Source organism: Propithecus coquereli, unplaced genomic scaffold (assembly GCF_000956105.1).
Source record: "Propithecus coquereli isolate 6110/MARCELLA unplaced genomic scaffold, Pcoq_1.0 Scaffold423, whole genome shotgun sequence".
NCBI lineage: Eukaryota > Metazoa > Chordata > Mammalia > Primates > Indriidae > Propithecus > Propithecus coquereli.
The window spans coordinates 862,837-890,299 of record NW_012149986.1 but is presented as its reverse complement, the minus strand read 5'-3'; the positions used below and the strand labels follow the sequence as shown (position 1 = coordinate 890,299).

The 27,463-nt window shown below is 46.7% G+C and overlaps 1 protein-coding gene across 1 annotated transcript in view; it reads left to right on the top strand.

The window, feature by feature from the left end:
- SHC3 (SHC (Src homology 2 domain containing) transforming protein 3) overlaps positions 1-27,463 on the top strand; it is a 173,718-nt gene that overhangs the window by 87,322 nt on the left and 58,933 nt on the right. The window contains exons 3-7 of the mRNA XM_012653563.1: positions 939-1,002; positions 3,307-3,426; positions 7,097-7,150; positions 12,376-12,427; positions 22,726-22,852. Of these exons, the coding sequence (XP_012509017.1) occupies positions 939-1,002; positions 3,307-3,426; positions 7,097-7,150; positions 12,376-12,427; positions 22,726-22,852 (417 nt within the window). The remainder of the gene's footprint in view (positions 1-938; positions 1,003-3,306; positions 3,427-7,096; positions 7,151-12,375; positions 12,428-22,725; positions 22,853-27,463) is intronic.

The window sequence follows — 27,463 nt, the reverse complement described above, 5'->3', positions numbered from 1 at the left end:
TCAAAGCAGGACGGAGGCAGGGCAAGTTCCCGGTTAGAGCCAAGATGGTGGAGGAATAGAGGGCGTCGCCCGAGTCCAGGAAGACATCGCCCTTTGCACGAATATTCCTCCCCTTGTTAACTAAGCCGAGGCTTAGATCGAAAGGCAGGGGGAACCAGGGGCCGGCTCTCTTCTGCAGGGAGAGCCGGCCTCTGCTCTGCCTGTGGAGTAGACTTTCTGTAGTTTCTCAATAAATCTCACTTTCACTTTATACTGTCGGCTCACTCCTGAATTCTTTCTAGTGCGAAGCTAAGGACCCTCAGGGACCTCAAGTGGCTCCCAGCGTTGGGGGTCACTTTCCTGTGTCACCTGGACGTAGTAGCTGCTCCATCCGTGCAGTTCCCTGGCGCTGCCCTACACATAACCTCACTCTGGCTGCGGCATATGCTATGGGAGGTCTCCTTCCAAACCCTCTGGATTTTATACTATTTCCTGCAGAACTTGGATATGAAACTCAAGGACCAAATTTATTGTATTCTAACTCACTGCGGAAGGTTTTTTGATCCTTAGCAGTGATTGATTAGGTGTGGGCCTAGTGTCCTGACCATAGAAATGAAGATAACATTGGGAAGGTTACATTTTAGGGTGCTGATTTTAAAAAATGGAATCTTAGCCAAACGTCCCTTAAAAGATGTGTCATTGGTACACATACACTATTGGCATACAACCACCACAACGAACAGAACTCGAATATCGCCAGTCAGAGATGACTTGTCCGTGTTTTGCTTAGTTTTATGTTTTAGAAGAGTAATTGGCTGATTGCTGAATTGATAGCTGTTTATTTTCTGTGCTGAAATAAACAGGCAGTCATTTTCTCTAGTCGTGCAAGTGTAGTGTTTCTGGGTTCCATAATCCCGATCAACACATGATAAATGGATCTTTCTTCCTGTCCTCTGCAGGGAAGCCATCAGCCGAGTCTGCGAAGCTGTCCCTGGTGCCAAAGGAGCCTTCAAGAAGAGAAAGGTGCCATGCTCATGCTCTGCGTTTAGCCATATCTCCTCCTTCCGCTCTCGTTTCACCGCTCGTATCTTCAGTCACAGAGAATTGCTCGTTGTCCTCTTTCTGTGGCCTGGCTCTTCTCACTTCTAAAAGCAGAAAGAGTTTACATTGCTCTCTCTCCTACGAGGCTGAGGACAGTTAGCTGTCATTGCCCCAGAAGTGACACCCTGGTCACTCACTGTGGCTTTAACCCTGAAGATCATGATACCAACAAACACTTAAGACAGGGCCAGACAGTTCTTTGAGCACTTTATAGCCATGAACTCCCTTAGTTATAACAACTCTTTACAGTAGATATCCCCAGTGGTGTGTCGGTAAATGTTTCACACCCAGCTCTCGGGTTGGGAAGGAGAATGAGAGCACTGAATTTGTAGCATTTGCCAATTTCTGTGGTGTAAATGCTTCCACTGTGGCTGATTTCCAGCTCTCAACATGCTGTTTCTGAAAATGGAGTCGGGAAGAGATGTACAGTAGCTCGTCCACTGTACAGGTCCAATAGATGCAAGTAACCAGAAAAGCGGAGCTAATAGTTAATATAGCAAAACAATTAGGAAGGGATGAGTGTTGAGGATTTGTTATCTGTTTTTTAAATGTAATTTATTTAATTGTAAGTTTACATAATTTAATTTTTAATAACAGCTGTGTTTAACGGCCAGATGATAAAATTCCTAAATTTAATAATTGGACCTCATTAGCTGGTACAAGCCAGTGCTAGAACACAGCTGAATATCCCCATGTTGCAGGCGATGAAAACTGAGGCAGGGAGAGGACTGGCCACCTTGCGAGTAGGGGGTGTCTGAGGTCAAGCTCAGATGGCCTGGCTTCGAGGCTGCGTGTTCAACCACTGTAGTAGAACTTTTCATCCTGAAGGTGGTTGGACCAGAAGGAAAAAAAAAAAGCCTCAACTAGGAGAAAGTGAGAAAAATTCTTTAGTTAAGTGTCTGGTAAATATATAACTAAAAAGCTACAATCAGGACTTTTCTATCCCTGACCTGAATTGTAGAATAGGTTTTCCGTCAGAGAATGTCTGAATCTGCCCTGGGGCTGAGCGGTCCCGATCGCAGACTGTTTGGGATGCTGGGATCTGCTGTCCCAGGGCTCCAGGGCTTCTGTGCTCAGGACCGGGGATTTCACGCCCCACAGGCAGCTGAGTTTCAGGCAGAGAACACTGAAGGAAGGCCTCGGTGTGCAGCCTATGTTCTCCCCAGTCCGGGGAGTCCCAAGCAGGTCTCTGGACTCTTGACTGCAGGAACCATTACTAGGAAGGCGTCTGAGAACAGAGACAGGGAATCTCATCTTTCAGAGGGAGGTGGTGCTAACAAACCTGGGGTACCCTCATGGCTCTGTGGTGGAAACAATGCCCATTTCTGGGTTCCACCCAGCTGTACTTGATCAGAATCTCATGCGTGGGGCCTGGGCATCTCTGATTTTAAATAGCTCCTTCAGGAGATTAACAACAGTGTGTACCTTGTTAGAAACTAATTAACAGAGAGGATTCTAACCCCAAATCAAAGGATAGCTTGGTCCCGAAGTACAGAGAGACGTGGGTTGGTAGTGCCCTTCCAGGTCCCCAGAGAGAAGGGGCCTGGCCAGAAAACGCAGCCTGCCTGTCCTGTGCCAAGGACATTTCTGACGGGGTGATAGGTACACCAGGTACAGCCAGACTGTGTCTGTCCATCCTTGAGCTGGCTCTAGGCCCATTGGACAGTTTAGGAGAGTCCTGACCTGGGAGGATGTTTGGGCCAAAACATTTGTGGTCCATTCCCTTCAGCAACAAGCATCCTCACAATTCTCTGGGATGGCTCGTAAGCCCCGAGAGCTGGTGCGTTTTAGTCTTCTCCTGAGAGGTCGTTTGACTTGTGGTGTGGTGGAACCAGCCGAGTTTCTGAGTCTGCAAGCTTGGGCTGGGCCCGGCCTGTGGCACTTTCCCTGGGTTTACATACAAGGGACCCCCATGAGACGCTGACACCTCTGACTGCCATCTGACTGCCTGCAAGGGTCCTCATCTCAGTGTTTGCATATTAGGTGGTTTGCAATTTGCATATCGCATATTCTAGAATGTGCATGTTAGCCCCAAATCCCACCCTCCCAGCTCATTCCTTTCACTTTGTTTTCCTGTGCCTAAGGAGGAAGGGACAGTCAGTGAGGGTTTGGGGGTATAGCAGACATTGATGTCACCACCCTTTTAGACAGGAAAGACACAAAGGCCCAGATAGTGTGCCCTCTGGTAAACAAAAACAGCTAAAATACTGCTCTTTGATTTCACAGCCTCCTAGCAAAATGCTGTCCAGCATCTTGGGAAAGAGCAACCTCCAGTTTGCGGGGATGAGTATCTCTCTGACCATCTCCACCGCCAGTCTGAACCTGCGTACACCCGACTCCAAACAGGTCTGTGGGTGCTCAGATTTCTGTCCCTGCCAACAACCCCAAACGATGAGTGTTTCACAAGCGTCTAATTTGCAGCCGTACTGAGCTCACCTGGAATATGTTTGCAACAAATCTTTACTAGTCTGTAAACTTTGACCACTTTGGTCACCAACTGAAGGATGGATGAAATTGGTTTTCTTTAATTCTGCTATAAACTACCTTTTTTGGGGGAGGATAATGCTGGAAATCATTGGTTTACTTGCAATGTAAAAAAAGGTGACATACGTGCCAAGTCTCCTCTTAATGTCCTTGCCCCTATTTTTTTATTTGTGTATCATATTTTGTTGGTTTATAGGCCACATTTTATTTTATCACCTTCGAAGTGGATGGCATAGTCCAATTGTTCCCTTAATAGCTTGTTATTTTGGAGCATCTTGTAGTACATGGTGTTGTAGGGCGATGAGACGTGGTGTGTCTGTGGCATAGCCCGTGTGAATGGATTTGGAGCTGACTGCGGCCGCACAACCACAATATTCATTAAGGTTAATTCCGTTTAGGGCGGGTGTGTTCTTGCTCAGTGTCCGTCTCTTAGGCTTCTCCATCTATCTATTGTTCATTTCTTCAGCTGGTCAAACGGGTATGTAAGTAGCTGTCTTGGCTAAACAAGGCAGTTCTGAGGGTTAACTGTGGCACAAAGAAAGTGAAATGCTTGTGCAGTATACAGGGGCTGTGGAGTGTGGACTGCCCTGCCCTGCCTGGCCCGGGCTCAGCCTCTGGGGCCAGCAGTGTGAGCTGGCGCTCGGCTGTGACCTCCGCGTGACACTGCCTGATTCTGATGGTGTGTCACCAGGGGTGCAAGTGGTGGCCTTTCTGTTGCTGTACATGTTTGTATTTACTGATTTCCGTATCACCCAGATAAGCAAGCAGCATTCCCCCAGCTTCATTTATCCCTCCACCTCCCACCCAAGGCTTTTTTTGTTTTTTGAGACAGAGTCTTGCTCTGTTGCCCTGCCCGCAACCTCAAACTCCTGGGCTCAAGCGATCCTTCTGCCTCAGCCTCCCAAGTAGCTGGGACTACAGGAATGTGCCACCACACCCAGCTAATTTATATATATATATATATATTTTTTTTTAGTTGTCCAGATCATTTCTTTCTATTTTTAGTAGAGACGGGGTCTCGCTCTTGCTCAGGCTGGTCTCGAACTCCTGACCTTGAGCTATCCACCCACCTCGGCCTCCCAGAGTGCTAGGATTACAGGCGTGAGCCACCGCACCCGACCTACACCCAATGCTTTGAAATAGATCCTAGATCTTGTGGAGACATGAGAAGCAACATGGCTTCGTTTTGCCGAAACTGGAAACCACTTCTCCCTCGATTCTTTTATCCTCACGGAACCGTAAACAATCCCTTGAGTCTTTTTATCTTTAATCTGCTCTGGAGGTTGTGGACTCAGCGTGCTGGACAGGCTCAGCCTTTCTCTGGCAGGGTCTCCGGCTGAGCGCCCGTTGTGTGCAGAGTCTGGTCCACCAGGCTCGGCTCGCTCCGTCACAGCCAGTGTTCTTTTCTATATGTCTTAGGGACCTTTTGTTTAGTCCTCAGGTGCCTCAATTCTGTGGGATCTCCTCCCAGAATTGCCCTTGCCCACCTCAATAAAAGAGAAAGCAAACGCTCAGAGCACTAGGATGAGGGGCCAGCTTGGCTCTGCTCCATCCTGGAACGTGGCAGTGGGGTGAGGGTGTCCAGGTGGGATCTTCTTGCCCTGGGGGGGTGCTGAGCTCCTCGGATGGCGAGTCTGCGGCTGTGGGGCAGGAGGCAGCTAACTTTAGGGCCCAGCTGTAGCAAATTGAGAATAGCCAGGCTGGACACGCCCTTCTCCATCCAGAGAGACCCAGGAAGACCACACCCACTTGTCTTTTCAGAGTTCCCAGTAGAAGAAACAAGATGCAGCGTTCAGAGCAGAAACACATGCTTTGGGTCAATCAGTGCTCATTTTCTCACTCCCATTTTCAGTTTCTCTCTTACCCAAAGGGGTGACGCTCGACCCCAGTGGTCATGCCTCTTGCTGGCCAAATATGACTTTCATTTTTTTCCCCAGATCATAGCTTCCAATCTAATTCCCAAACCCCAGTTGTAGAGCTGCCTTATGATCAAAAGTTAAATAAGCAAACATTTAAAATTTGGAAGCCATAGTTTATCATTATTTGGTGAGTGCTATTTCCTCATTGGCCTCTCAGGAGCCCTCTACCCCTGCGCTGGGGTTAGATTCCAGGGAGCAGGGCCACTGTTTTAGCTAAATTCTGCCTGGCTTGGGTGCAGGCTGAGGCCAGCCTCATTCTCTTACACACCTAGCTTTCTCTGGATCCTGACTTTTTGCAAGTGCCAACAACCGAAGCAGTCATTAACGCCTGTAATCCTAGCACTCTGGGAGGCCAAGGTGGGCGGATTGTTTGAGCTCAGGAGTTCGAAACCAGCCTGAGCAAGAGTGAGACCCCGTTTCTACTTAAAATAGAAAGAAATTAATCAGACAACTAAAAATATATAGAAAAAATTAGCCGGGCATGGTGGCGCATGCCTGTAGTCCCAGCTACTCGGGAGGCTGAGGCAGGAGGATTGCTTGAGCCCAGGAGTTTGAGGTTGCTGTGAGCTAGGATGACGCCACAGCACTCTACCCCGGGCAACACAGTGAGACTCTGTCTCAAAAAAAAAAAAAAAAACTGTCCCATTTCCTTTTATAATTCAATTATATTTTATTTCAAGTTTCACAGGAGCATGTTTGGACAAATCGCTGGGATGTATGATTATGGCTGTGTAAATTCTACCTGCCTGCCCAAGGGCCAGGGCCCGAGGGGACTACAGAAAGGAACCCGGTTAGGTTGTGGTGGAGACAAGTGCTCTATTCCCACCCCTGGAAATTTACTTCAGTGCCATTACATTGTCTTTAAAAAGATAAAAATAGCATGGAAGACTTACGTGGCTTTTAAAATTTAGGGCAGCTTCTAATTTACTCAGTGTCTACTAAATTCCATTGTACACTGCAATTTGTACGGCTAATGGAAATTTCCCATTTTAAAATGAACTTGGATTGTCCCCTCTGGTTTTTAAATTGATAAATTACAAGAGTGCTCTAGATGGTACTGACTTTGAATCTTGGAGGCTGGCTTTCTAATTTATACGCTCATGATACAAATGGGATGAAATGCGGGGATGGGCACACTTCCCCCCATTCTAGCGTGAGGTCTGTATCAGAGACCCAGTGTGTCCTAGGAATCAGATCTGCAAGGTGAGATGTTCTGGTGTGTGGGTGAGACAGTTTCCTTCTGGAAGAGGCATGGTTGTTAAGACCCTGGCCCCCTGTGTTCCATCACAGCTCTGCCGATCACTAGCTCTTTGACTCTGAGCAAGCCTTTTGGCCCCTGCGGACTCGGGCTCCTTGCCTGTAAAACGGGCTTACAACCGTTCTTATGTCACTGGCTGCTCCTTTAGATGAGATCATCCGGCAAAGTGCGGGACAGCAGCCATCAGTTATGAAAGGTTATCTACTGTTATTACTTTGACAATTTTTACTTTCTTATGGGTACCAACTCTCAGGAAAATGTGTCACTTTGTAATGCCTGCCAATAAACAGTTGGCTTTCCGAGACGTGGAAAGGATGATAACAGCACATCTTGTTTCTCGTTTTGGGCCTGGCAGATCATAGCGAACCACCACATGCGGTCCATCTCCTTCGCCTCTGGGGGAGACCCGGTAAGTGTTCCTCCTGCTCCTGCTGGGAATGTCTGAGAAGGGGTTTCAGCTTCAAAAGTGTGCCTCGTAAGACGCCATCAGGAAAGTTAATTGTGATGCCAACTGGTTTCCCCCTCCTGATGTCAAAAGGTCGTCTTGCCTATCATTGTTTTTAGGAATATCCTATGACAAGGACCTACCATTAATTTTCATTTCATTAGCCAAAAGCTGTCAAAAATCCTGGAAGCACTGGTTTTCTTAAGAGGTGACAAAATAGCCCCCCAGTTTTCAGAGTTGCCGGGGACTTTTCCCATCGTCACTCTGTGCTTGCCTTGCTTCTTTATTTTTTTCCGATCGGACCTCCATCTTTATATTTTAAGTCTACTCAAAGGCTGTGCATTTACGTAGTCTGTTTTCTTCATAAACATTTAAAATCGACATTTTTTCTCTCCAAATGTTGACACTGTAGCCCTTTAATGGTTTGCTTTGCCAACAAGGAAGGAATTGCAGAGACAGACAGAGAGGGAGGGAGGGTGGGAGAACAGAGAACAGAATGAGAATGTTCTATTTTTGCCTTGCTGCTTAAATAAAGAAGGTGGACTAACGAGGGAATGTGCTCCCACATTTGGGCAGGAATGCCACGCACGCTATGATGTCAGCTTTCAGCATCAGGGTGGCCATCTCTAAACTGTGCTGCCAGGAAGGAGAGTGCAGACAAGCCCCTCCTGCTCTGTGTCCACGCACTACTGCCTGCTCACAGTCGGGGTCCAGCTCTTCAAAGAAACCGGGCAGGAAATCGGTCACAAGGGGGCGAGGCCCAGAGGGAGGAGGGGGGAATGCAAAGTCAGCCCTTTCAGCAAGCAAAGGGGAGAAAGCTTGCCCTTTGGAGTGTTATCATATTAATTTTCATTGCTCTGGACAAAGTTCTCACCAGTCCAGGGAAAAATGTTAAAATTAGGACGATAGAGTGAGCTTTCCTTGGAGCTAAATTTATTCAATTGAAAAAATGATCTTCTATCCCAAGAAGTTGTCCTTTTTATTATTTTTTATATTTTTTTGATGTTAGCCTTTTTATGATAAAATACTGTCTTATGGTAATGTTTTGTTATTATTATCATTTTGTGTCATTTGGCCAAATTATGAATTGGCAACTTCAGATTTTACATAAAAGTTTACCAGTCCAAGGTTGCCTGGGTAATCTGCATGTTTTATGAATCTCATCTCAAGGCAGTGACCTGTGTAGTTCTAGCCAGGAAGGGAGTTTCCCGGTGCCCTCCCACCCTTCCTCCCATACTCCACCTGGGCAGGCGCAGGGGCAGGCGCCACGGCCACCACAGGCATCGTTCCTGCCAGGGCTGGCACAGGCTGCCGCAAGAGGCTTGGGCACCACTGCTTTCCAGAGACCCCATCCATGTCAGATCCTTGAGCCCAGGTGCTTGGCAGGGGAAGGGATTTGCCCCCCTTCCAGGTGGTTTTTGCCTCATGTCTCTGCTTAGTTGCCAAAGGATGGTGAGAGCACCGATTCCATAGGGTCAAATGGCTTAGACCTTTTTTCATACTAAGGGCCTTGTTGTCAAAACTCTACCACAGTGGTTTTCTTTTTTGTTTTTCTTCCCTTTCCTTGTTGTGCCTTTCCTTGCTTTCTAATCCTTATGATTTCTTATGTTTCATTGTACATCAGTGACCTCATCCAGATGTATATTTAGAAAGTGGAAGTCTCCCCTAATCAAACTCATCCAAGGCACATTTCTTAAGATCCTGTCCGTGTGCACACATCTACCTATTCTCCACCTGTGCGGCCCCTGTGCACATCCCTATACCTTTCTCTGTATCTAGCTCTAGCTCTAACTAGTTTGCGGTGGTTGTCTAATTGCTTGCCCACTGTGATGCTTGTTACCATAGTTTCCTAAATTTGGAAGGTAACCCGGTTTGAAAGATAAAAGGCAAAGGTCTTGTACACCTGCATTAATAGCTCCCTTCGGGAACTTTTCTGAAACCTTCTCTTAATGATGATATTATGAGTTGGAGATACAAATATGTAGATCATGGGAAGCCAAATACATTGGTTGTGCTAAACCTATTTTGTCCTCCAGGATGTACATAGGACTATACAATTTTTTTCCCCAAATTTCCTCATTACCTCTTCATTTAAAAAAAAATCTAAAACATTCAGTAATCCTTAAAGTAGTCCATAACCTTTTATATTTTCTGTGATTTTTTTTTTCTGGTACAGAAAATGTCATAATGGGACAGGAAGCCTAGTTACTTTCTATTTTAACCAACCCAAATGCACATTATGTTGCACATGAGATCCCATTCCAAACTGATCTGTAATCATGAATTTAGCACATTACAATTGGTAGATGTTTTTAATAAAATTTACAATTCTAGGTTCTAGCCCTTGTTCTCCTGCTAAGTGCACATGCCATTTATTGCTTCGTGCCTCCGTTTACCCAGTAGGAAAACGGTATTTTGAAGTGTCAAACAAGACAGACTAAAAAACACTATGAATCCCCCTCCAAAAAAGGGCAGATTATAATTACAATCTATTAATACTATTATTAGCAGTGTTAAAAGACCACCAAAAGAATACCAGAACAATGGCCAGGCTCGGAGGGTCTTGGGGAGTGAGAACAGGGATGGAGAAGTACAGAACGAGAACTTTAGAGTTCAGTCTTTGGACCTAGTGTGCTTGCTGCGTAGCCGGATAATGACAAGAATGCTGTCTTAAGCAGTAATACGTTCACCTACTGTGCCAGGGAAGGGTCAATGTTGCATCAGAAAAGCAATGTCCTGGCTTGGCCATTGACCGACTGTGAGACACGGGCACATTATATCTCTTTATTGTCTCTTCTTCCTCAACTTGGAGCCATAGGAGAGTTTCTTAGATCAAAGTAAAAATTAAAAAAAAAAAAAAATTTTCTTGTATATGCCACTAAGGCTGATTCTAATTTTGTTACTTGAATATGTACAAAAATAAAGAGTAGACTTCTTATGTTTATACTTTTTATTGAACTCTAAACCCCAATAAAATTTGGAAGTTAAATACAAATAAACACTGTAAAACCAATAACATTCAAAGTAACATTAATTTACTGTGATGGACAAAGTTTGCTGAAACTAAATCTCTGTTCCCAAATGTGATACTGGGCTGGCCACATGGTACAGAGTCTTTTGAGTTTGGTATCTGTTACCATGGGTACCTGCTTGACTCAATTCTTCCACTGATTTTTTCTATTCAAGCAAAACTTCAGTTGTGCATCATGTACCCATGTGACATCAGTTTGCTTCAAGTGGGCAGAGTCTACTCTGACTGTTCTTTCTAATTCTTTAAAAACCTGGCACCCACAGTGTTGGATACCCAGCTGCAAATCTTGGCACTGAAATTGTGTGCAGGACTTGATAACACAATGGTTATCTAAATGATCCTGGATATTCTCGTATTAATTTTTAAGATAATAATAGAGTGAAAACGCGAAATTAAAAATAAATTCCAGCAACCTCTCAAACTGGAGAATACACCCGTCTAAACCCAGAGCTACATGGATCTCAGTTTGGGAAACACCAATGCTCTCTGAGACACTCTGGGATGTTCTGTAAGGGCCTGTCCAGAATTCACACACCACAAGTTCAGGAAGAGTGTCTGTGATCACAAACTGCAGTTCTTATTTTTGCCAATAGCTTCACATGCTAGCCAGATCACCTTGATGGAAATCACCAGAAGACAGTTTGACCAGTTTGATGATCTCCCACTTCCCTTCCCTAGCCAGTCTGTTAATGTACCAATGGACAGGGTCCTGAGTAGGAAAAGAAAACAGCTCAGATAAGCCCACCCCCTGGGGAATGACCCAAGGCCGCAGTTCCATTGTCTCCAGAGCTGCTGGAAGAACTCTTCTGCTCCACCCCAGTCTCAGCGGTTGTGCAGATCCAGGGAGACGAAGTATACAAAGTGCCCAGCACCACCCACCACCCTCCAGGGACATGCCCGCCCCACACTCACTCTCTCCCTCATCCCACCTCTCACTGAAGAGTTTTTCTGGGACGCTATTGAAAGGGAAGGGGGTATCTCCTCTGCCCCTGGAGAAAACGATGGAGCAACTCACGGCAGAAGCCTTTGAGGTGCGCATCAATAACCAGGAAGCCCTTCCAAGCAGTAACATCTGGGAAATATCTGCAAAAATGGGGAAGACCTTTACCAGTTGCCCCATGGAGACTTGTGTGAATGCTGAAAATATCAACTTTGCAGAGGAGTCTTTTCTGCTTTCAAAAGTTGAGAGAATTATTTGTTTAGAAACTAAGTGATTAATTACTAGAAATGAAATGCACCGGGTTGCCTTGACCTACTTTTGAGATCATAGTTTCCTCTATGTGCTGGTTTAATGAGAAGACAGGCAAGGAAACTCATTTCACATGGAAGGGTGAGACTTCTAAACAGAGCTCATATTTTTAAACATCTTAAAGGATTCAAATTATTATTTTTGTCTGGGAAGAAAAGAACTGTCGTATTTCATCCACTTATCAGGGAGCATGTGCCACCAACCTGTGAGCATCCACTCTGCTTCTCTTCTAGACCAGTGGTTCCCAAAATGTGCTCCCCTTATCACTAGAAGCTAGAAACTTGTCAGAAATACAAATTTTGAGGCAGTGCCCCAGAACCACTACGGAATTAGAAAGTCTGGGGTATGGCCCGGCAATCTGTTTTAACAACCCTTGCAGAAGATTCTCGCACCAGCTCAAATTTGAGGACCACTGGTATAGATAGAGCTGATAGTTGGTTCTAAACTTTGTTCACACTGCAACCATCCAGACAGCTTCTAAAAATTTCTGATGCACAGGCCTCACATCCAAACCAGTTAAATCAGATTATGCACGTTGGACTGGGGTATCAGTGTTTCTTGGGTGACCCAACATGCAGGGAACAGGTGTCTATCATCCTTGTTGCTCAAAGTGTGAGCACGGACTGGCAGCATCCGTGTCCCATGGGAGCTGGCTAGCAGTGCAGAGCCCCAGGCCTGCCCCTGGCCTGCCCCAGGCCTGCCGAGTCAGAACCTGCATCACAAGACCTCTGGATGATTCTGCCCACATTCCGGTTTGAGTCTTACATGGGCTGTTACTCAGGCAGCATTTGATTATTTGGCTATGTGATGGTCAAGTCCTTATAAGCTTGCTGGTTTGTGCACTGTATCCCTGGCTGTGTTGTCTCTCACTGTGAATAGTGTTACAGATATCTCCTTTTTCTTTAACAGGACACAACAGACTATGTTGCATACGTAGCTAAGGACCCTGTTAATCGCAGAGGTAAGTATTGCTTAACCCTTAAAATCTCTCAGTTGTACACAACCAGGCTTAACACTATACCCCAGATGTTCCTCATCATCTCAGCCCCCTCCACTACAATGAGCAGTGTCACATTGTATTATTGGGGATAACTGAGGTTTGCAAGGGCAGCAGATTGCTTGGCTGAGTTAGGAGGTACTGGATGTGGCTGACCATCAAACACATCTGTATCCAGGTGGCTACAGTTTGGTACACTGATTACACATGAGCAGCCCCTGTCCATACTCTGGAAGTGGAAGACGACCAGCTGCCCTTCCTCTACCCAGTTGTAGCTCCTTGTGTGTGCTCACTGCCCACTCAACCACCTGGGCAGCCTTACACAGCCCTGCCAGGCCTAGAGACCAGTGTCTGTGCTCAGGGCGCTGTCTGCTTGTACCCCTTTAAGCTTCTAAGGCTTTGTACACAGGCTGGATGAGGGATCATTTACGAAACTGAAGCCCATTGGATGTTAATGTACCTGGGGAGGCTGCCGACCAAGGGGCATGGCCTTGTAGTCACAGGTAGCCACTGATGCGCCACACTCACAGCTGCAATTCGAAACTCATGGACAAAAACCACACATGGAATTTATAAGAATACAAAACAGCGCTGCCTTTCACTACTGGTAGGTTCCTCTCCTTCTCCCGCCCTCCTACCTCAGGTACCAACTGTTAAGATTGTCTGATTTGTTTTGCATGATTTTTATCCATACACATACACATATATCTTCATCTTTAAAATTTAAGTACAAATGAGATCTTAACACTGTGTTTTGCTGTATCTTGGACATATTTTCAAGACAGCCCATACAGAACAGACCATGGTATGGCTCTACGTCATGTCGCTCCACGGAGATCCGCCCCCGAGGGGTCCCCTGTGCTCGCTGCTTCATCGTTCTTACTGCATTTGCAGAGCAACAGGGTTAAACAGTTAATGGGTCAATGGGCCTTGCAAATTGCCCCCTGGCCTGGCTGTAAAAAGTTGCATTCCCATGTAAGTGTGTGAGGGTCATTTTCTACCAGGGCCTTCACCAACCCTGGGTTAATGAGCGATGGTCTGGTGGGGCTGTCTTTCCTTTCCACGGTTTTTTGAGGTTGAAGATAACAAGGCCGTACAAAGAATTTCAGCTTTTGTTCTTCCCAGACGAGCATGTTTCACCATAAGCCATCATTTGGAGTGGTTGTGGGGAGAAGGGGGTTCTATACATGAGGTGCTCAAATGCAGATAACTTCCTATTTTTGAATGGTTACACTGTCACTCCTGAACAGAGGGAGGGTATTATAAAGTTTTGAGAAGAGAAGGGGAGGGACTTGGGTGGTCTTGCTGAGCCCATGACCAGCCCCAGGACGACTTGCTGACATAACACACTCCAGCCTGCCACTTCTGAAATGGGAAGCAGCGTTTACACAATGCCTGTGGCCAGCTTCCACTCTGACAAGCAGGGTCACAGACTACAAAAGGCCAGCTGAGCCAAAGCCCCCATTTTGCCAATTTGGAGGCTGCATTATTAGTTTCCTGTGGCTGCTCTAACAAAATGCCACAAATTGGGTTGCTTAGAACAACAGAAATGTGTTGTCTCACAGTTCAGGAGGCGGGAGGTCCAGCATGAAGGTGTCAGCAGGGCCCACGCCCTTGGGAGCTGGAGGGGAACCTTGCTTGCCTGTCCTAGCTTCTGGCAGCAGCTGTCTACAGTGCTCTGGCTTGTAGATGCGTCACTGCGCTCCTTGGACGTCACATGGCGTTCTCCCCATGCGTCTGTGTTCACGGGAGCATCTTCCCGTGAGGGTGCCGGTCATTTTGGACCAGGGCCTGCCCTACTCCAGTGTGACCTCATCTTAACTAGTTACATCTGCAATGACCCTATTTCCAAATAAGGTCACGTTCTGAGGTCCTGCAGGTTAGGACTTCAACTTGGGAGGGACACGATCCAACTCCTAACAGAGGCCGACCCCTTTACAATCCCAGGTGCCCACCAAGTGGGAGGGAGGGGAGGAGGGAGGGGGGGTGCATCTCTCCAGGCACAGGGTTCCCAGTCAGGGTTATCAGTTATCAAAGGTCTTCTCTATTTGTGTTTCAAATTAACTTCGAGTAATCCTAGATGTTTTTCTTTTTTCTGACATGTTTGATAGCTCCTAGGGCAGTGATTCTCAAAATGAGCTGCGGTTCCGAATCATCTTCAAAAACTCTCAATGCTCAGCTCTCAGAGAGGGGTCCAGGAACAGTATTTTTTAAAAAGCACTTCAGGTGATTCCAATGTGCGGCCAAGTCTGAGAACCAGGCTCAGGTCTAGATCCGCAAGGATGCAGCCCCACGTCATTGGACTTAGGGCCCTGTCAGTGTACGGGCCTTTGTTTTGTTTCTCGGGGGCAAAGCGGGAGAGCCTTCTGCCCACGGCACCTTTCCCGAGTCGTGAGGACCAGAGTGTGTTCCATGTGCCCTGTGGCCGCTGTACCAGCTGCCCCTGAGGTTTCTGTGCAGCGCTGCTGTGAAGATAACGGCCGGACCTGTCGTGCAGGAAAAGGTCTGCACTATTTTTGGTGCTTGAGAAAACCAGCAACACAGGGCCTCTGTCATGGACTGAGTATTTGGTACCCCCCAAACTTACCTGTTGAAATCTAAACCCCCAATATGATGGTATTACATTAACTAAAGGCCCCGATTAAGGGTGGGGTCTTTGGGAGGCAATAAGGTCATGAGGGTGGAGTCGTCATGAACGAGTGGGTCTGGTGCCCTTGTAAAAGAGACCTCAGAGGGCTTCGTCCGCCTTTTCCCACCACGCCTTTCCCACGACACACAGGGAGGAAGCACCACCTGCGAACTTGGACGAAGGCCCCAGCAGACACCACATCTGCTGCACCCTGCTGTGACCCTGCTTGTAGGAGTGGAGCCTGGCCACAGGCATTGTGTAAACGCTGCTTCCCATCCCAGAAGTGGCAGGCTGGAGTGTGTTATGTCAGCAAGTCGTCTTGGGGCTGGTCATGGGCTCAGCAAGACTGCCCACGTCCCTCCCCTTCTCTTCTCAAAACTTTATAATACCCTCCCTCTGTTCAGGAGTGACAGTGTAACCATTCAAAAATAGGAAGTTATCTGCATTTGAGCACCTCATCTATAGAACCCCCTTCTCCCCACAACCACTCCAAATGATGGCTTATGGTGAAACATGCTCGTCTGGGAAGAACAAAAGCTAAAATTCTTTGTACGGCCTTGTTATCTTGGACTTGAGCTTGGGCTTGCAGCCTCCAGAAGCATGAGAAACAACTGTCTGTTGTTAAGTCGCCCAGCCCGGCTGACTAAGACAGGCTCTTTGAGGGAGTTGGTGGGAGACGTTCACTCTTTGCTTTCTCTTGTCTCTTGCCTGTAACAAACTACTCTAAGCTTAGTGGCTTCACAACAACTGTTTCATTATATTTTATGATATAATAAGGGTCAGGAACTAAGGCCTGCCTCAGTTGGCCAACTCATCTGCCCACGTGGCATCAGTGGGGTCACTTGGCGGTGGTCTTTAGCTGGAGTCTGGCTGGTTGAGAAGGTCTTGGTTGGCTTCACTTCCACGCCTGGGGCCTCGGCAGGGATGGTTAGAGGCTGAGTCAGCAGGATCCCGCGCCCTCTCCGTGGAGCCTCAGGGCCTCTCCAAGTGGTCCCTCCATCCATCGGGGCAGCAGGGCCTCCTTCATGGCAGCTCTGGGCTTCATGAGACCCAAAGTGGCAGCTTCCGATGCCCTGAAAGGCCAGGCACGGCTTCACTTCTGCCATAATTTACCGGTCAGAGCAGTCGCAGCCCGCTCAGATTCCAGGGCACGGGGATCAGACCCAGCCTTGGAGGGACGAGTGTCAAGGAATTTGCAGGCATCCTTATCCGTCACATCTCTACTCTCCACGTACAGGGAAGCCCAGCCTCTCGGGAGACAGCGCGGGCAGGGACTGGTCTCGCTGCGTCCCTCCAGCAGCCCAGCTGTGAGCAAGCTCTGCCTCCCTTTCCTAAGTGCCCGCTCCAGGATTGCCTCCTTCCTCCAGGAAGGAGCCGGTGCGAGGGCTTTCTCCCAGCTGCTCTGATCTCCTTCCTCCTCCCCGAGGCCACGTGTAGGGTTTCATGTAGTAGGAATGGCCTCTGCCATTGAGGGGTCAGAGTAGCAAGAAATTCTCGGGCTCTTAAACATCTAAGTCCCCCTGCAGAGCTCCTAGGTCTGTGTGTGTGCACAGGCCTGCGCCACTGTGGTCCCCTCGGCTGCAGGCACAGCACCTCAAGGCCACCTGGTCAGGACGTGTCTGCGTCCCAGAAAGTCTTCTGTGAAAATTTTACAGCCATAGGTCAGAGCCCTCGATGTTGTTATCATTTGTCTTTCTCCATTCTTATTACTCCTTATACATTTTTATGTGTGTTTTGGTTCCTCTAAACGAGTTTCTAATAAGAATCTATATTTGTTTCTCTGATATCAAGAATCCATGGCTTCTATATTTCATCTGATGGAAGGGCGAGAGGTCTCTGGCCCAAGCTGTCCAGTCGATGGTAACCACCAGCAACAGCGCAAGGAGATAAGGGGGGCAGGTGAGCAAGGCTTCGTGAGGTTGGCAAGTTAGAGCGAAAGGGCAGGACCAGCAGGAGGCCAGGGTGATGACTGCTGATACATGTAGAGATGAAACTCCCAAGCGATCAGCGTTACTGGATTCTTAATACACCATTTTATTTTTCACATTAGCACTCTCATTGCTTCCCAGTGACTGCCATCCCCTGCAACCTACGTACATATAAGACAGTTACAAGTGACTGCTGGGTCACAAAAGCAGCTGTAAAGGATGCTCAAATTAGACATATGACTCCCTACAAAAGACGTGGAATTTATGTAATTTATAATCCAATAGCAACCCTGATTAGGTACCCTCTGATGCTCCCTGGACTGAGCTATGGAAGTCATGTACTATATAGCAGTTCCCCCGTACCTGCAGGGATACTTTCCAAGACCCCCAGTGGATGCCTGAAACCCCAAATAGTACTGAACCTTGTATGTAATATGTTTTTTTGATCTGATAATAGAGTGTGCTACAAGTGACTCCCTGCCACTCCAGCTACGCTGGCGTCCGGATCTTCTTTGAATATGCCAAGCAAGGTCCTACCTCAGGACCTTTGCACTTGCCAGGCCCTGGGCCACTGGGGACCTTCTTCACCAGCCTTCCCAAGCTTCACTCCCTGACTCCCTTCAGGGGTCTTCTCCAATGCCCCCTTCTAGGCTGTCCTTCCCCGATCATCCTATATATCGCCCTACACCATCATGTCCATCCATCTCCTTTATTTTATGTCTTCATTGTATCCATTTCCTACGGCTGCTGTAACAAATTGTCACAAACTAGGTGGCCTAAAACAGCAGAAATGTATTCTCTCAGCATTCTGGAAGCCGGAAGTTTGAAATCAGGTGCTGCAGGGCTGCACTCCCGCCAGAGGCTCTAGGGGAGGATCCTTCCCTGCTCCTTCCAGCTGCTGGTGGCCCCGGGCACTCCTTGGCTTGTGGCAGCGTAGCTCTACTCTCTGCCTCAGTCTTCACATCACCTCCTCCTCTTCTGTCTCTTACGAGGACACCTGGCACTGGATTTAGGGCCCGCCCTAATCCAGGACGATTTCGTCTCAAGATCGTTAACATAATCGCATCTTTAAAGACCATTTTTCACAGGTTGCAGGGAGTTAGGATGTGGGCGTGTCTCCTGGGGGCCACCATTCAACCCACGTAGTGGTATAGTTTTATTTCTTTACTTTCTGTGTCCACCGTCCGGACTACACGCTTGGTGGGAGCAGAGGCTCTGCTTCGCTTCTTGGTCTACCCCGCTGTCCTGGGGCAGGGCCTGCGTGCATGGTAGCTACTCGATGAATGGCTGCTCAATGAAGTCTTCAGGAAATATTTTGTACATACTCTTTTCTGCTCCTTTGCAAGAATTTTCTTAGGGTATATACCTGGAGGCCGAATCACTATCTTTGGGCATCTTCGACTCTTCTGAAATCGTCATTTCACTTTATAATCCCACGAGTAGTATAAGAGGGCTCCTTTTGTTCAACATTTGCCACTTTCAGATTTGTAAATTTCTACCTCTCTGATGGGTGAAAAATGCTATCTCCTTATAGTTTTAATCTGGGACTAGGACACATACTAAGATTAAGTCTTCATAGCATAGCAGCTGAATCTTGGATTTCTTATCGCTGATCAAAAAATCTGGTACAATGAAGAATGCATGGCTATGTTGAATAAACAGACCAGGGTTGGCTGAGAACTCTGTTTGAGTTTGGGGAGTATCTGTCTGGTTAGAATTCATTAGTTTTCAACATCTCTTTTAAAGGGTGTGGGTTATCAGCTCACTGAGATGAAAAGATAGCAGACAGTGCTTAGCAGGATTTTTCCTCACTTGAGTAATGACTCTGAATGTCTCCAGGGCTTCCTATGCCTATGGCCAGCTGCTCGAGATCGCGGCTGTGAATTTGAACTGTTGGTGCGTCTGTGTGTCTAGCTAAGAGGATGGTGGTGAGCCCCAAACAGCCTCCTGCAGAAGCCAGCTGCCCTGGGACCCTTGCAGCGTGCTCAGCGTGGGGTGGGGCGGGGGGGAGGGCGCTGGAGGGAGTGTGACTTCCTGAAGAGGGAAGCTCAGATACCAGGCAGCTTTTTGCCCTCACTCAGCAGAGTCCCGTGTTCACAGGCGCGCACGGACGCTCGTGCCAGGGGTGTGGAAGCAGCCCATCGTGGAGGGAACAAAGGCTGGAGCTTCTATTCACAGTTAGTTCCAATCTGACAACTGAGGGCAGCGTTCGCCCACCACAGCGGAGAAGAGGGGCAGCGCCCCAGGACACACCTTCTGAATGTACCAGCGAGGGGTGCAGAGGGGCTTAGTGCAGGAGACGGGTGCTCCGCTGCCAGCCTGGTGTGAGGAGCGACGGGAGTGAAGCGACCTAGTGAAGTGGATTCACAGCTTTTACTAACTAGTATTGACTGAACTAAACCTCTCAGGGAGAAACCGTAAACTAGGGATTATATTATACTACAGATGATAACTCAGAGCTGACTGATACATTTATTTAGGTTGGTGCAAAAGTAATTGTGGTTTTGGACAGTGAATTTTAAATCATTAGAGCTAGGCTCAAACACATCTTTATTAATGAAAGTAGGAACCATTACAATCAACACATTTTTGCCAACGAGAAATAAATTTGTTTATTCCTGTGGCGTAAAAATACGTGCTTCAGGATTCGAGCGAACTCTTGGAGAGCATTTTCTGCATCCTGCTGGTTGTGGAAGTGTTTTCTCCGCAAAAAGTTGTCGAGATGCTTGAAGAAGACAACTCACTCGCAACATCAACGCATTTGGCCCAGGAACTGCTAACGAACTCTCCTGGAGACTGACTTCAGCATTTCTTATTGTCAGGGCTAAACAAGAGAGAGACCAGCGTTGCAAACGAGCCGTACCCTTAGGCACATGACACGGCTGCAGGCCATTGGTATTCTCCAAACGAGCGAGAACATGGAATGACTCCGTTTTGCTGCTGCTTTGTTTGTTTTGAGCCATGTTTGAGATTTCGCATTGTTTGAGCGCGATTCCGTGCACAGCGCGCTGTACATCTCTCGTCAATTTCTTCTCCACTGCTCATGAACTGTGCCTTTGTTTGTGTCGCCTCCTCATGGAGGGGTGAAGCCCAGCAGAGCCCAGCAGCCTTGGTGACCCCCTGTGGGCAAAGGCCTCCTCACCTGATGCACACACCTAATTTCGCAGGGCAGGTTAGAAGTTGGTGGGTTTTGGCTAAAGACTGTGGCGATACTCGTAGAGAAAATACCAACCCCAGAGAGACAAAGTCCAGGTTTCAGTTGGGATCTGAAGTGAGTTTCTGGAACATATAGAGGCTGTTTTGTGGAAGCAATCTTCAGACCAAACCAACAGATGACAGCACTTCCTCAGTTCATTTGAGGACTCTGCCAGGTACCAGGACCGAGAGTCACGACTTAGTGCCTGAGAGTCCTGGGTCTGCCACCCTGTTTGTCACTTTGACAGGGCCCGTTCTCCCCACGCTAGGGTGCTTCTGCCCAGAAGCTGGGTGGCTCCAACTGTGCAGGAACCTACTCAGAGATGACTCGTTTACGCTTCCTGCTCTTGGGCGTATGGAAGGTTTCTGGCGTGAGGATGAGATCGCACAGCCCACTCTGAGTAACTCTTACTCTTCATTCTTCATTTTAAAGATTAAGGTACCAATTTTCTCCTTAAAAGAAAAATAGGTTTCACTTTTTGACCCTTTCCCAGGGTTATTTCTGGTTCCCCAAAGTACTGACCAGCCAGTTCCCTTGGCTGGCGCTGATGCTGGACAGCAGGCACCGGGGGGCTGTGGCTGGAAGCCAGAGGACAGGCAGGGGGACAGCATGTCTTTCTGTCTCTCCTGCACTCGGGTCTGGATGCCTACTCCCTTCTTAGCTGGAAAGATGCTTTGATTCATGTCAGTCAACAACCTGTACAACTGTAACAGCTGATTAGTGTGGGCTTGCATTGTGACTACCCAAGTCGATAATAAATAATAATGTCACTAATTAATCATAAAAAGACAGCCAGGACACCTGTACCTTTGTGGACAATTTTCCTGGTGGCACCTAAAATAGGACCGCTGTATCTGAGGGGTTGCATGGCCATCCGAAGCAACAACACATTCACACTTGCTCTTCCCAGAAAGTACCTTTCCTGGTGTCCACAGAAGTTCACCTGCCCTGGAGTCTGGGAGAGAAGAAGCTGAGGCCCCAGGGCCTGGCTGGCTGCCTCTGGGCGCGTTCCTAGTGCAGCGTTATGATGGGCTGCCACAGTGTTTGGGGCTGGCAGTGCTCGTCCCCTCTCTGAACAGTTTTCCTGTTTCATGAGGCCTCTTTCTGGTGTGTACTGTCTTCTCCTATGACACAGTTCAGTGTCTCCCTAATCACTGCTGGTGCCAGGGAACAACCACTCATATAGAACTTCATCCTCCTTGCGCAGGGACCAGTGGGGCTCCTGGAGGAACCCTCCTTGATGTACCATTATGCTGTGACTGTCGGCCAGAGAAAGGTGTGACAGAAGCAGCTGTCATCCTCTCCAAGGAGAATCCCTTTACCCTGTTCATAGCAAGATCACACTGGGCTGGCCACAGCATCAGATCCGTAGCCCCTTTGTGGGGGACAGGTGGATGCTCCTGGGGGGCACTGCGGATGTGTGCCCAGGACAGAGGCACGGCGAGGCCCTGGAGAGGAGGTGCTGCTTTCTTGTGAGGCAGAGGCTGGAGCACCCTTGTCCCTGAAGGAGACTGTGCCACAGCCTTGCTGCCAGGACAGCATGTCCTCTCGTGACAGCTGGCGCCTACTGTTGAGCATAAGGACTGCTCCAGGCCTCCCCTCTGGCCTCGGAGTGGCCGTCGTTCTGACCCACTGACACGTCCAACTTTTATCTACTCTTTTGCACGAGCTGCTTCTCTGAGAATCTGCCTGAATAACCAGTCTTAAATTTATGTAGGTGCAAGTGGCATGTTATTGGGGTGTTCATGCTGATAATTAGTATCACTTTACATTCCTCTTCAGAGTTTGTTTCGAGTGGCCATGTTTGGTGGTCAACATTTTACTCCCACCAAGTGAACAACTTGCTCTAAGTCCATTGAACAGATCAAGATTCATTGACTAGATGCCAGTTTAAGTCCATTTTTTAAACCTCTTGGGCCCTAAGGAGACTTGGTTCATGCCAAGATCAGGTTGTTTGTCGTGTTGAGGTCTCCTTCTAAACATTCCTCTCTGTGAAGGTCAGAACTGATGTTTTATAAAATCTAAAGAAATTGAAGAACCATCAATTTGAATTTGAAAATTTTAAAATGTATTTTAAAATGGAACCTATAGGTTGGGCTCATGCCTGTAATCCCAGCACTTTGAGAGGCCAGGGTTGGAGAATCATTTGAGGCCAGGAGTTCAAGACCAGCCTGAGCAACATAGCAAGACCCTGTCTCTACAAAATATAAAAAAGTAATAGCTGGGCATGGTGGCACAGAACTGTATTCCCAGCTACTCAGGAGGGTGAGGCAGGAGGATCAGTTCAGCCCTGGAGTCTGGGGTTGCAGTGAGCTGTGCTGACGCCACGGCACTGTACTCTAGCCTGAGCAACAGAGCAAGATGCTGTCTCCACGTAGATCGGCTAGGACGTACTATGAAGGAAGCATGTACCTCTTAGTCTCTCTGTCCTCAGGAAGGGCTCTTCATAAAGGAGCTCGGGGAGCACCAGTGTCTGTCTCTAACGGGCCTGTGTCCCTTGATCTCCCAGCTTGCCACATTCTGGAATGCTGTGACGGGCTGGCCCAAGATGTCATTGGCTCCATCGGACAAGCCTTTGAGCTCCGGTTTAAGCAGTATTTGCAGTGTCCTACCAAGATCCCTGCTCTCCATGATCGGTGAGTAGCGCTGTGACACCATTTGTGGCAGCCTCTCTGCGTTTTGTGACCTTTCCTCTTAAGCCCTTCTGATGTGTGCTCTGGAGAGGCACAATTAGTCACAGGGCTCTGGGACACCTGGTCGGTGCTGGGCTGTGGCACAGGAAACCAACAGATGGAAGCCAACATATGGATGACGCTTTGAATGTGTAGAAAAACATTTTCTTGAAACTATAGTGATGGTAGCCAAGGTTACAGAAAAGCTACTTCGTTATAATTTTTTGTTCTGTTTCCTCTGCAACCACATGATGCTTCCATATGTTACCTCCTTGGGTCTGTGTCACCGCAGGTTCTACGCATCCCTTTGTTCTTGTCCTCATGATTAGCCAAAGTCGTGCCGCAGGAGGCTCCCTCCGTGGGGCACGGCGCTGGCCACCAGCACGGTTCCTGCTTCGTGGCCTTTGCAGCTTAACAGTTTTGTAGTTTGTTTACCTTCTGTGTGGCCCTGGGCAAGTTCCCTAAACTCTCTGGGTCTCAGCAGTTCTTTGAGATAGGAATAATAACAGTTGGCTTGACAGTTTTTTCAAGTGTTAAATGAAACAGTGAATGTGAACAGGAATTGTGAGATATTCTATTTATTATAAAAAATGTTCGGGTTCTAACATCGAGTTTCCTCAGGACGCACGAATATTCCATGCCGCATAAAGCATTAAAAAAATAATATGGGTCATGTTGGTCATCCAGTGTTCTGTCCTTGATTGAACTTGATGTGTTCACTGTAAACAAAACTTTACTTCTAAATTTACTTTTTACTTTTTCCAACCTCTAAAGCTACATTCTGTGACTTAGTCATAAAGTTAGTGTCTATCCTTACCTTTGTTATTATGAAGACTTTCCCTTATTTGCTGAGAAATTCCCTTTAAGACATTCATTTCAGAGGTGCCTGTGAAGGACCTGTGTTTTCCAGGTTGCTGGAAACTTTGTTGGGGAATTTCCATGCCAGTTCTGCTTAAAACCGCAAAGCAGCTAGGTAGAGCAAGTAGGTAGAATATGCACCAGCTAGCTGAAACCACAAAACAGTTAAGCAGAGTTATAAGCCTGTCATGACTGTACTGCTTGTTGTAAACCTATCATAACTATACTGTTTGTTATAAGCCTATCATAACTGTACTGCATGTAAAAACTGCTATTAATTGGCTAACTTTTAATCCTTTTACTAATTGGTTAACTTTTATACTTGTGTGTGTTATTGGATAAGACTAACCCCCCCCCAAAAATATAAAACCTGACAAAAACCAGGAAGAGGTGCTCAGAATTTGGAGACTTGTCTCCTCTGGGCCCGCTGGCGTTAAGAGATTAAACACTGACTCTCCAACTCTCTCGCTCGGTTATTCCCCTGGGACCGGTCACTGTAACACTTGCCGTAACAACTTCAGCAAGCCGGGACAGGAAGATGTGTATAAGGAGGGTTAGAGGCAGAGCACGCAGCAACCCGAACACCCTTGGTAGGAGAGTGGGGAAACACATTTTTTATTTTATATGTAATGGGACATAGTAGTTTAAAAGAACTCATCAGTATACATGTGTTACCAGGATAAATCTCACAATTTATAATGGAGTGGAAAAGACCATTGCAAAAAGGTATGAACCATTTATAAACATTTTAAAAACATGTAAATAATAAATATGCAGTTTGTGGATAAATACATGTATAGAAAGAGTATAAAAACACGCAAGAATATTATACACCAACTCTAAGATATCCGAGGATGGGGCAGGGGTGGGGATGCGTTGGGTTTGGCTGTGTTTGTCAAGTGTATTTTCCTCCCTAACATTTCATAATGAAAATGTTCCAATATACACAAGAACTTTACAGCGAACACCTATATACTCACCATCTAGATTCTACCGTTGACATTTTATTGTTAATATCGTCTATCTATCCATCTAAACGAAGTTTGACAAAGTTTATTTCGTTTAAAAAAAGGAAGCATGTAACAGAGCAAAAGGTTTAACACATTTAATCTCGGTGCTGGATGCATAGGTATCTTTTGTGTTAATTATTATGCTTTCCTATATTTGAAATGTTGCATAAAGTCAAATACATACCATTAAAATAATATGTACAAAAATGAGTGGGGAGCAGGTAATTTAACTACCATGCTTCTCTGGCAATATACTTAAGGTATCAAGTCCTGTATATATTTCTATATAATAAAGTTTGAAGGACTTCTGGGGAAAGAAAATGAAGTAGACAAGATCTTATCCACGGAGAAAGACGTTGATTCCAAATGCGAGTGTCCCCGTATAATTTCTAAACCAAAGCGGTAACGAGGGCCCTGCCTGTAGCTTCCTACTGTGGTGACTGCCCTGACGTCCACCTCACCTTGTCCAATGGCCACTCCTGTGTCCACTGAATGGGTCTGAGAGAGGGAGACAGGGTGGCCTTCCTTGGGGTTCCTCCTTGGGGTGGCTCCATTCCTCCGGTGGGGGCAGCCGGGGCCCTGGGAGAACCCTGCATGCACCAGGTTCTGACGCTGGCAGGTTTTCCTTCCGAGATGCTGAGGTTCCAGGGGCCCGCAGGGTGGAGCTTCTATTTTGGAGGCACTCTCCTTGGGTTTTCTGTTTACTCCCTCAGGCCACGTCTCTCCAAATGGGGACATATTTTCTGAGGGAACGAGGATCTGGTACCTTGAGCTTCTTTGCTTTGGGGTGGAGATGGGGCCAGGTGAGCTTGGGGGCAGTGTGGCATCGTTAGGGTCCACCCAGCTGCGCCAGAGTCCTCGGCGCTCCCTGTCTGAGCAGTGACGTTTCTCCTTTCCTTCTCTTGCTGCTGGTGAGTGTGTGGATTTGCTTATCTGTGAATTATTTTTTGTTCATTGTGTTAATTACTGGGGGAGACGCTCTGTGATCTGGATTTATGGCCCATCCTCAACTGGAAATCAAAAATAGTACTTTTAAATGAATGGATTTTTGGTTATGGTCTGATTTTCCTTGGAGGATTTTCCTTGCAGAAATCCAAGGGCATTTCAACACAAAACCAGAGAAGATGTTGAAAAATCAAATGTAGCTAAAGCTCCATTTATTGGTTTTTAAAAAATTGATATATAATTCATACATAGTGAAGTTCACCCTTTTAGAGGGTACAATTCAGTTGATTTGGTATATTCAAAGGTTGTACAATTATCACCATTAACGCCAGAACATTTTCATTGCCCCCAACAGAAAGCCTACACTCATTAGCAATTACTCCCCATTCTCCGCTCCCCTGTCCCCTGGCAACCACTAATCTACCTTCTGTCTGTATAGATTTGCCAGGTCTGGACGTTTCATATAAATGGTAGCATACGGTATGCGTCTGTCTTCTTTCACTTAGAAAAATGTTTTCCAGCTTCATCATGTTGTCGTATCTGTCAGTATTTCATTCTTTTTTAGGGTCCAATAATATTCTAGTGTATGAAAATATCACCTTTTGTTTGTCCATTCGTTGGTTATGACATTTGATTGCTCCCGCCTTTTAGTTCGTGTGACTAATGCTGCTGTGAATACATACACGAGTTTTTGTGTAGACGTATATCTCAGTATTTTTGTGTGTGTACCTAGGAGTGAAATTGCTGCGTCACATGGTCATGCTGTGCTAAGCTTTTTGAGAAACTACAAAGCCGTCTTCCAAAGTGGCTGTACCATTTTACATTCTCATCAGCAATGTGTGAGAATACTGAGATCTTCACATCACAACCACACTTGTTACTGGCCATCTTTTCGATTATATCTACTCTAGTGGGAATGAAGTGGTCTCTGATTCTGATTTCGATTTGCGTTTTCTTGATGACTAATGATATCAAGCCGCTTTTCATGTGCTTACTGGCTGTCTTTCGAGAAATATCTGCTCAAATCCTTAGCCCATTTTTAAGGTTGGGTTGTCTTTTTATTGTTGCATTGTAGGAGTTCTTTATATATTCTGGATACATGTCTCTTTTTAGATATATGATTTGCAAATATTTTCTCCCATTTTATGGGTTATACTTTTACTTTCTTGATTATGTCCTTTGAAGTGTAAAAGTTTTTAAAATTTTGATGAAGTCCAATTTACCTACTTTTTGGTGTCATGCGTAAGAAATCATTGCCTAATTCAAGGTCATGAAGACTTAAACCTATGTTTTCTTCTAAAAGTTTTGTAGTTCTTAGCTCTTACATTTAGGTCTTGAATCCATTTCGAGTTATTTTTTGTATGTGATATGACATAGAGGTCCAGCTTCATTCTTTCACATATGGACATACAGCTGTTACAGCACCATTTGTTGAATAGACTATTCTTTCACCCATTGAATTATCTCTAGACCCTTGTCAAAAATCACTCGATCATAAATATATGGGTTTATTTCTGGACTCTCAATTTTATTCCATTGAGCTGTCTGTCTATCCTTATGCTAGTGTTACATAGTCTTACCTACCGTGGCTTTGTAAGTTTAAAATTGGAAGTATGAGTTCTCTAACTTTGCTGTTCTCTATCAAGATTGTTTTGGCTGGCCGGGCGCGGTGGCTCACGTCTGTAATCCTAGCATTCTGGGAGGCCGAGGCGGGCGGATCGTTCTGAGCTCAGGAGTTCGAGACCAGCCTGAGCAAGAGCGA